At 47.8% G+C, this 10045-nt stretch overlaps 1 protein-coding gene across 1 annotated transcript in view; it reads left to right on the forward strand.

The window, feature by feature from the left end:
- Nucleotides 1-5065, forward strand: part of LOC139057376 (uncharacterized) — a 61407-nt gene extending 56342 nt beyond the window's left edge. Inside the window, exons 6-8 of the mRNA XM_070535448.1 lie at nt 1176-1356; nt 2383-2554; nt 4133-5065. Of these exons, the coding sequence (XP_070391549.1) occupies nt 1176-1356; nt 2383-2554; nt 4133-4257 (478 nt within the window). The 3' untranslated portion in view covers nt 4258-5065. The remainder of the gene's footprint in view (nt 1-1175; nt 1357-2382; nt 2555-4132) is intronic.
- Nucleotides 5066-10045: the final 4980 nt, after the last annotated feature.

The following is a 10045-nucleotide window of genomic DNA, read 5'->3' on the forward strand; positions in this document are numbered from 1 at the left end:
AAGAAAGGCTTGAGGGATGAAATGACAGCCCGCCGCCGGCTGGATCCAGATCCCCACTTTTTCGTATGGCGCGTATTCACCGCGTGGCAGAGATACGGCGGGACGTTTGTGGTGGAGAAGCTAATTGGGACAGTGACTTCTCATTCCGCCTTCGTCAGTCAGGCAGTCGGGCAGTGAATGCTTATGAAATCTTTTTATATGATTAATTAAAATCAATTTTTGTCGTCTTGCCACTTGCCAGGGAAGAGTTCTATTCGATCAAAATGTTTGATGCATGCCAACTTTTGCGATCTTGTCGCCATACATTTAGAACGTGTCTACGATAGTCGTAATAACACAAATGACCTCACGATGTCGTATTTTTTAATTATTTGTGTACTGCTAAGGACAAAAATTATCGCAAGAAATTACAAATACAGTTGTCCATCGATTTTCCAGAACCTGATTTTTTGGACACGCTGGATTTTTCGGACGTACCCGCAGCACTGACAGTCACTCCAGAAAAACAATGTACCATGGCAACCGAAATTTCTGCCGCCGTTACACGAATATTTTCTCAATTTTTGAATATTTCCGCTCGTGTGTGCGCATATCACTTCTATAGCTGTAACTATATTTGGAAAGACTGCCTGTTCACCGCTCGTACAGAAGAAAGTGTGAGGTTCTTGTGTAATAAACTTAGAAAATGGTCATAATTTATTGCATTTGGCACGAAATTTCCGTTTTTCTTTTCTTTCCTTCTTTTTTTTCTTTATCTATAGTATTCCTTACATTTTAAGGCATTTTAAAGGTTTCGCATTTCGAGTGGGGAAATGCAAGCATGCTCGTGTACTTAGATTCAAAGATTCAAGTGCATGTTAAAGAACCCCAGGTAATCAAAGAATAATTCGGAATCACCCCAATTACGACAACGTGCCTCATAATGAGATCGTGGTTTTGGCACGTAGTACCGTAAAAATTAATTCATTCTTCTTTTTTTCATTTTAAGCATTGCAAGCGGGCTCTTCATAGCAGCTTTTGTCCGAAATAAAACTCTCCCCTCGTTCTTGTTTTTTTTTTCAAGTGTGGTGGGGCGGGGGGCGAGGAGGGGTGAAACAAACTAAGTTTACAGTTGAAAAGTTCGCCGAGTGCCTCTCCCGATTACAGTGCGTGTTTCGCTCACTGGTCGCCTGCAGTGTGATGCGGCCGGACTGGTTCACCTTGCTGCTGAGCCGCCTGTACCAGCAGCCGTTGACACAGCGCTTGGTGAACGCCATGGCCCTCGCCTTCCTGGTGGCCACGCGCCATCCGCTGCGCCGGGACGTCGACAACGTGCTGCTTGCCATGAAGGCCATGCTGTACGCCGACAAGGCGCAGGTATACCAACGACCGAAACGCGACGCTGGTGTACGCGTACCGGGTGTTCTAGCGCCGCGGCAGCAGGCGTGCACCTTTTTTTTTTTTTTTTTTTGCCGTGCCACACAAAACTCTCTTATGCGTCAAACATAATTCGCTGCGGCCCGGCGGCAAATAGGTACGGTCCACCGCCCTCTTGCATAAGTCGAGCGCTTGAGAAGTGCCCTGCGATGTGAAGAAATCCATATTATTGCTTTGCTGCTTGGTTTGAAAGACTACGCTCACGAGCAACGGTAGTCACCTAGACGCATAAGTGACACAGTTTACAGCGCAGTATCCTGAACATAGTGGCTACTCTGGTACTACCCCTTATTTGCTTCGCAACGCGGTGAACTAACGCGGCAATAACGCGGTGATAATCTAACAAGAAAAAATTTTTGGACAAAATACTAAAATTTATATTTTGTCCTAAATTTCTTCATGTTAGATTGTCTCGCGACAGGTTGCTTGTCTAACTTTTGTCTAAGAAACGGAGTAGATCATTAGAGTCCTTTGTTTTTTCATAGTTTTTTTTTTCTTCTTGGAGCTTCTCACCAATTGGATCATCGGTTAAAAGTGGGAGCACACATAATCCTAAAAAACTCTGTGTGTGACAGCTAAGTTTAAAGTGACACCCGAGTGACCGAACGATATCCCCAGTGGGCTTTCTCCTCTTAATCTTTCCCTCCCCTTTTTCCTTTCCCCAGTGTATAGTAGTCAACCGGGCTCAGTCCTGGTTAACCTCCCTGCCTTTCATTTATAATTTGCTCTCTTTAATGTGACACGATATCTATCCCTGAACTGCGTGGGTCTCGTGTATATGTCGTACAGGGTGCCTCATCCTCGCCTATAGAGTGATCGAGCAACGCGTTACGAAATAAATAAGGAGTAACACGAGAGCAATACAGTGTCCCACTGTTGATGTAGGACACGGTCGTTGTGAAACCGGGCTGTGTCGTATCTTTCGGTTTTCCTCTCCTGTTACTCGCATCTCTCCGCGGGCCGCAGTTCAAGAAGGACGCCGAGGAGGTGGCGGCCCGCAAGCTTCCAGTTCTGGTGGCCATCAGCGACAACGACAAGCTGATCGACCTTCCCGTCAGCCTCGAGACGGTCGACATCCTCGGCGGGTCCCCGGAAAGCACATGGTACTACGACCAGGAGAAACGGCTCAAAAAGCGCGGTACGCCCTCTACCGTTATGTGCGTAGCACCTACATACACTGGACTCAGCTACGTTTGCACGAACCCGATCATATCGGACTGAGTCGGCTTGTCGTCCCGACAAGCCGACTCAATCCGGTCGAAGGTTTTCAGCGCAAGCAAGACGAGTCAGAAACAGGACCAGCGTTCGTCCTGTTTTTATGCCTCATTCGTTCTGGCCTCGTCTTGTTTAGCGCTGGAGACCTTCGTTCGCGATAAACCGGCTAGCCTGTAATCCAAGATTCTTATGCGAAGTCCGGTCGTTGCGGGGTTCGCTTAAACGCATAGCGCGCCGGGACGATGCGACCTCGTAGCGAGTTCGGTCAACACGCCTGCCATTGTTGGGTTGACGCAGCCCCAACCCGCTGGACAAGTTGCCTGTAAACGCGGCCGTGTCGGGCTGGGTTGGGTCAACTTCTGGCTCGATTCGCTCGCGTCGAGTTCCTGTAAACGACACTGTAGTGCCGTGTTTACTATACGGACCGCCAGAAAGTGGAGCCACGATTTGCAAGTTCTCGCGCACTCAGTTTGAAGCCACGGATTCGTAAGTTCTGTTCTCTTCAACATGTGTTCTTAAAGAGAATTCAGTGGCGGGGCCGATCGATGCCGCTACTTCGGAAAGTAGACGGCCGCTGTTTGCGTGCATGTTTATTGAGGTCGTACTTTAAAGCCCGAGACACGGCACGATGCGTTCGACGCGATGATCAGCTCGAAGTTTATTGGCTGCTCCGGCTGCTGGAACGCGATGTAATCTGCTGGAGACCTGTTGGATGCGATTGTCGGAACGATTACGCTGGATCGGACTAGTGGTACGCCGCATTTAACGATGCTATTGTCGGATATTATTTTTTTACTGAGTCTTTCCTGTTCCAGTCGCACGGATCGGACGCCAAGTCGTGCCGTGTGTCTCCTGCTTAACCAGAGTCCGTTGCGCTGATCGCTTGGCATGCTATGGCGTTTTGCTGCTGAGCACGAGGTCCGGGGTTGGATGCCCTACTGCGGTAGCCGCGTCACCGTTGGCGGTGGAATGCGAAAACGCTCATGTGCTGAGCTTCGGGCAAACGTTAAAGAAACCCATGGTAGTCTGAAGCCCTTCAATAACGGCATCTCTCGCAACCCCTGCGTTGCATTGGGTACCCAGTGAGTCACTGCTTAACGAAAATAATTTTTGCTCAACTCTGCAATATGGAGGAACGTTCCTAATGCGGGGAGCTAGCGTCCAGCTGAGTGTAGTGATGGAGCTAAAAAAAGAAAAAGATGCGGGTTCGTATGTACGAATTTTGATGCGTATAGCGTTCTTGTACGAGTCAACCCGGTTTTGGTCGGGTAAATCGGGTACTTGGCCCCTTTCTCGAAGCTGCGAGTAAAAAAAATAGGAAGCCGAGGTTCGGATGTAGTCATCGTACGTGATTCTGCCCGAATTAGATTAAAAGCTTTGTGGCTCGAAAGCAATTGCGTCGAACTCCATGATTAACCAAAATGATTTTTGTTCCGAGTGTTAAAGAAAGCCCGCAAAACAGAAAAAGAAAGTGTCAAAACCATTGCTTCTCTTGATGCAGGAAACGGCAATGGACCCGTGAAGACTCTTCGCTTCGAGAAGGGAACGCATTACCTCTTCACCCGCTGCGCCGACGTCATCAACCAGGAGATTCTCGATTTGCTGAAGAGCACCACCAAGCTATGACACGTTCGTCGAAATTTAAAGAGAGACCATCTTGCTACTTCGATCGTCGGAAGACATTCAGTTCACGTTGCCCGGTGCACCGTTGGTGATCCACGAGTATTGTGACGATTGACGTTAGTTGACTCCCCTCCGATGGGCCGCTCGTATTATATATATATGTATTTTTTTATTATTGTTGTGTTTTTGTCGACTTCTCAGTTGGCGGAGCCCACGAGATTCTGATCAGCCGATGTAATGCTTATACAGCGACTACTGGCAGTTGTGCCTAGCTATATTTAAGGTAAAACTTCATGCCGACGATCAAAATATAAGCGTTGACGAAAAAAAAATATTATTCGAGAACAGAACACTCAGGCGGCGATATTCTCATGCTGGCCTATTCTCATGCTGGCCTATTCTCATGCTGGCCTATTCTCATGCTGGCCTATTCTCATGCTGGCCTATTCTCATGCTGGCCTATTCTCATGCTGGCGTATTCACATGTGGCAATCAATTTTTTAGTCATATTTAATCGGCGGAAAAACAAGAAAGTTAGTTGGCAGTGCCGTTGCGAGAAATGCGAGAAAGCAAAAACGAATAGTTTTATCATGTTTCGCTTTTTAAATCCTTTAAATAAACGTTACTACATGGGACCATCCAGATCGCGAGCGATACACGTTTCACGAAATCTACTACACGGCTTACTTAAATGTTTGTTTGTTTGTTGCACTGCACTAGCGGGGTCGTGACCATAACGCTGAAGTGCACCGCAGTGCAGTACAGAGAAGTGTGCGCTGTGAATACGAGACACCCGCCATGGTTGCTCAGTGGCTATGGTGTTAGGCTGCTGAGCACGAGGTCGCGGGATCGAATCCCGGCCACGGCGGCCGCATTTCGATGGGGGCGAAATGCGAAAACACCCGTGTACTTAGATTTAGGTGCACGTTAAAGAACCCCAGGTGGTCAAAATTTCCGGAGTCCTCCACTACGGCGTGACTCATAATCAGAAAGTGGTTTTGGCACGTAAAACCCCATAAGTTAATTTTAATACGAGAGGTGTCAGTTGTGACGAGACTCGTTTCGCACGCATGCGCGGACGCGCATGCAGCTTTAACGGTTCGTCGTGGCCGAAGCAATGATGCGAGGGGCCACGTACTGCATGTATACTTGTGATCACAACTGCACAGTATACACGCGGCCAACTGCACTATTCGCGGCCCCATCCTCACGCAGGATTTTTCGCGACATCTATAGCTGTGTTTCGAAGCATGTGTGACCGCACTTGTGTATTCACCGCCAGCCTTTCAAACGTTGGTTGCACACCGAAATGCGTGCGCTATACGCCGCATTGCACACTTATCACCCTTTATATAGTTTTTCTACCTCTTGTTTCTTAAGAACACGACTCCATTCTCGCACCCGACTGTTTCTAACTTCAGTGCAGCTCTAGTGTCTGTCACGTGTTGCTGCGCTGTGTTGCTACCTCCTCCTAGTATAGCGTGACGAAATCTGTAACGTCAAGGCGCGCTGGTGTCGCCATTGCTGAACTTTTCTCCCACGTGACAGCATGCACTTTTCGCTGTGGAAAAAACGCGCAGACTCCGAACCAGAGTCGGAGTGAATCAAGTGCTAAGTATGTTTGCATTAAATAAAGTCTGTAATAAATGTGATTTTTGTCTCTTTTTTTTCACACTCGAGTGTTTATGCTGTGACGAAATTTCGCGCGTTTATTTTTTAGCAATAGTTCGTATTTTCTTGTCTGTGGCATTGACCGGGGCAGGTTGGTATATTTCGAATCTTTTACAGTGCCAAAGACGGGATAATCAGGTCAAACGAAGAAGCGCTGACCTTCAACATACTAACGTTTATTTCGTGCTTCGCATGGAATATAAGTGCACAAAAGGGGAGAGGGTAATAATAACGTCAATGCAAGATTAATCTTAAGAGTGTCGCAGTCAGTCTGCTCGAATGGACAGTCTTCTAAAAATTCCACCTCCTTAGCAAGTGCATTAATTTACGGCGTGCGTACGCACTGTGCTCCTTTCTTCGCCCTCTTGTATGCGCTTCGAAGATTTCGCGAGTCTTTTTGTTTCTGGACTTCCTTACACTGGTTGCGTCGCTCAGCTCTAGGAAATATCCGCATTCTTTGTATATATAGTGCAAAGCGAGGTCGCTGCCTGTCAGTATTTAAGGAATCTGCGTGTTCCCGCAGTCCGGTCGTTAGTGCAGCGGCCTATCTTTACCGCTGTTAAAACTTTGAAATATTTTCTGGCATTGAAAGTGCTGCCCAGAACTCTACAAGCAGCTGTAATTGCACTGTGCAGCCAGCAGTTAGCGGCGGGGGCTCTGCGAACGAATAAAGGTATGCTTCCCTTCGGCCTACTCTGGCGCATGAAATATGCGCGCTCGCCAAGAACAGCTTTACCTTGTAAATCTGGTACATGCACTTCGCAAGTGAGTCTCTCTTTTTATTCGCACGCCACCTCTCGACAGCGCGTTCGAGGAAGGCAATATAAGATTACGTCAATAAAAGCTAGGGAAAAGGCCGCTGTTTTAGTTTTCGTAATTCTGCTGTCACGTCTGGCCGATTTATCTCGCCACAGTGAGGTGTCTGTTGGTAGCACAGATGGTGCACCAAATCGCGCAAAGGTAAATTAGACGCTCAACCTGTCATTGCCGCTGTCCGATTCGCTATTGCGACACGCGACAACTCTTCAAAAATTTTCGATCTGCCCAAAGCTTACGACGCACAGTTCGTGGCAAAGGGATTCCCTCTGTGGACTGTCTGCGGGTGGTCGCACAAAATATGGCCAATCGTTTCTTCATGGCCGCAGTGGTCACAGGTTGCGGTGTTGGCCAACCCTATGCGGAACGCATAGGCTTTTGTAAAAGCAACGCCCAACCACAGTCGATAGTAAAAGCGCGGCGTCTCCACGGCGAAGCTTTGATGGGGCTCGAAGGCTTTTATGCGAAGCATATTACGAGGGCTCAACCCAGCTCCTCAGGCGCGGCGGTGACCATGAAATCACGTGACACCGTGACGTCACGACAGAGGAGAAGTGGCTTTGGCTCAACGCTTGCAAGACGGGCTGGGTGGGAATCGAACCAGGGTCTCCGGAGTGTGGGACGGAGACGCTACCACTGAGCCACGAGTACAACGCTTCAAAGCGGTACAAAAGCGCCTCTAGTGAATGCGGTGTTGCCTTAGAAACGCGCTGTTTCTAAGGCGTGCGTCTCTTGCTCAGGCGCACATTTCGTTGCCGCGCCGAACGCTGCTTTGCTCGACGCTCACCGCGTCCAATGCGGGGCGCGTAGTCGCTGCCCTGTAGCCCATTGTCTTACACCCCTTGGCGGGTCGACGGGAACGCTGTCGCGTTCCACTCTTGAAGGCGAAGAAGTAATGCATGAGTTGTTTCTTCGTCTAGCCGAACCAAATATAGCCAAGCAACAGCAGTTCACCAGGCTAAACAGTGGTTCAACAACTAAAATAAAGGCTAGTATGCTTCGCATCCTGGGCTTAACCTTACCTAAGCCACAGCCATTTTTTTATTGATATGATATAAGGAGATATTGACCCGCAATTTAAGGCGCCGGCTACTCCATATCTCTTGAATGGTTCCATCATACAACAAACAGGGTTCAAGATTACGTAACAAATAACCTTTTCACACAAGCACCAGGACTTATCACGCAACGTTTTCACAGGAAGACTATGACGTAAGAAACACATGGTACATACAATATACAAGGTAAATGTTCCCACAGTTATGTAGATAATTGTCTCAAAAATACAAATGATACTGTCGCCTAATAACACTGTCTCTATTCAGCGGGTGGTACATACATCGTGTGAATGCATTATCACATATAGTAATTCACAAATAATTCACAAACGCATGCATATATACAGCGACATTGAAATGAAAGGAACAATAAAATCGTTAATAATGTCCAACAATCCCGCTGTCTTCAAGAAAAGTCTTTAGTGCTTTTAAAGTGCTTTTCTGCAAGGACGTTGCTGGCCAAGGACCCAAAAATTTCTTTAAACTGAAAGGTCAGTGGTCTAATTAGGGTTGATTTAAGTCGGCATTTTGGTGTGTCGTGATGTGGGCACTCTAGAAGGAGGTGATATATATCTTCGTCTACAAATCCACAGTCACATTTGGGAGTTTCCGCACGGCCAATTCTGTATAAGGAATGCTTTGTGCTGGCAGTGCCTTAATCGACGAATAAGGGTTTCCATAGTTCTGTCTAATGACAATAAAAATTTGAATTCAATAAACGGATCAACATGGTATAAGTCCGAGCTCCTAGAATTCTGGTCAAACCAAGTGTTTCTACACATCTTGAAAGACGTTGTCCTTACAATGGCGCGTAATTCATTCTTTGATATTGGGAGCGGAGCCGCATCATCCTTGTGGTGTGCTTGTCGTGCTGCTTCATCGGCTGCTGTGTTGCCAGGAATGTTGCTTAATGTAGGATCAAGGGAGTATAGTCGGGAATTCCTGAAATGTGGCTCATTCCATTGCGGCAATGAGGGACAAGAAAGTAAAATTACTAGGCACCAGCGTACATAAGATACCGCGCTATAATCACACAGTAACTACATAACTGGCTGAAGTTAACAGCGAAAATTGACAGGAGTTTTCTTCTGTTTTTCTTAGAGTGATAATCTCTGACGAGTACAGAAAGTGCGGTAGGTTGAAAAATTGCATGTAGACTAAAACCCCTGGATCTTTTGAAAGTAGCGACACCTGCCGGCAGCACCTCGTGGTTTGTGCCAAGGAGAATAGTTTATTTATTTATTTATTTATTTATTTATTTATTTATTTATTTATTTATTTATTTATTTATTTACACAATACTGCAGGCCCAAATGAGGGCCCAAGCAGGAGGGGCAGAATACATAAATATTTACATGTGTACAGTGGTGAGCAGCCTTGTCTAGAGCGCGGCGACGGTGCTCTGCGGAGCAAATCAGCGCCACCTAACGTTACGCTCTGGGTTTGAGCTATGCGTCTCGTGCGCATGCGCGGCCAAAATAAAGCGGTGCTTGCTCGTGGGTTCTCGGCCTCAGTGCTTGCGCTTCAGTCCGCCAGGGCCGCGCTGAATGATATGTAACAGCGGCCGGAAAACCAACGCGTTTCGCGCGAATCACGAGGCGGCTAGGCAAGCAAGTGCAAGTGATATCGGGTGATCGCGCGTTTCTGAAGCATGTCCAAGTGATAGCGGGTGATCGCGCGTTTCAGGCGCAGACCAGGCTAAGAGTGCGAGAATTGGGCCTATATGGTTGTTTGGTGTCTATTTTCGTCGCCTACTTTCGTCGGCTGTCGCCCTCAGCTAAATACCCAGTACAGATACACGCCGAAAGACATTATGGCCGCGGCGAGTAGTGCCTGCGCAGAAATGCGCGGTGATCTGCTATCACTCGCGCTTGCTTGCCTGGCCGTCTCGTTACACTCGTGAAACACGGCGGCATGGCGACGCCCTCGCCGCTGTCACAGCGTCACAATTGCAGGCAGCGCGTCCCTGGCGGCACGAGACGAACTCGCAAGGCGGTTGCTGGACAAGGACGCGATGAGCAGGCGTGCCTCTGTTTCTGCCGCGCATGCGCGCAGGACGCATAACTCAAACCCAGAGCGCAACGTTAGGTGGCGCTGACTTACTCCGCAGAGCACCGTCGGCGCGCTCTAGACAAGGCTGCTCACCACTGTACGTATATATATACATACACATGGACACATGAAGAAGAAATACAAAAGCAATGCAACATATGTAAATATCAGAAGAAAATATCAGAAGAAAACTA

The sequence above is a fragment of the Dermacentor albipictus genome, chromosome 3 (genome assembly GCF_038994185.2).
Source record: "Dermacentor albipictus isolate Rhodes 1998 colony chromosome 3, USDA_Dalb.pri_finalv2, whole genome shotgun sequence".
In the NCBI taxonomy this organism is placed as follows: Eukaryota; Metazoa; Arthropoda; class Arachnida; order Ixodida; family Ixodidae; genus Dermacentor; species Dermacentor albipictus.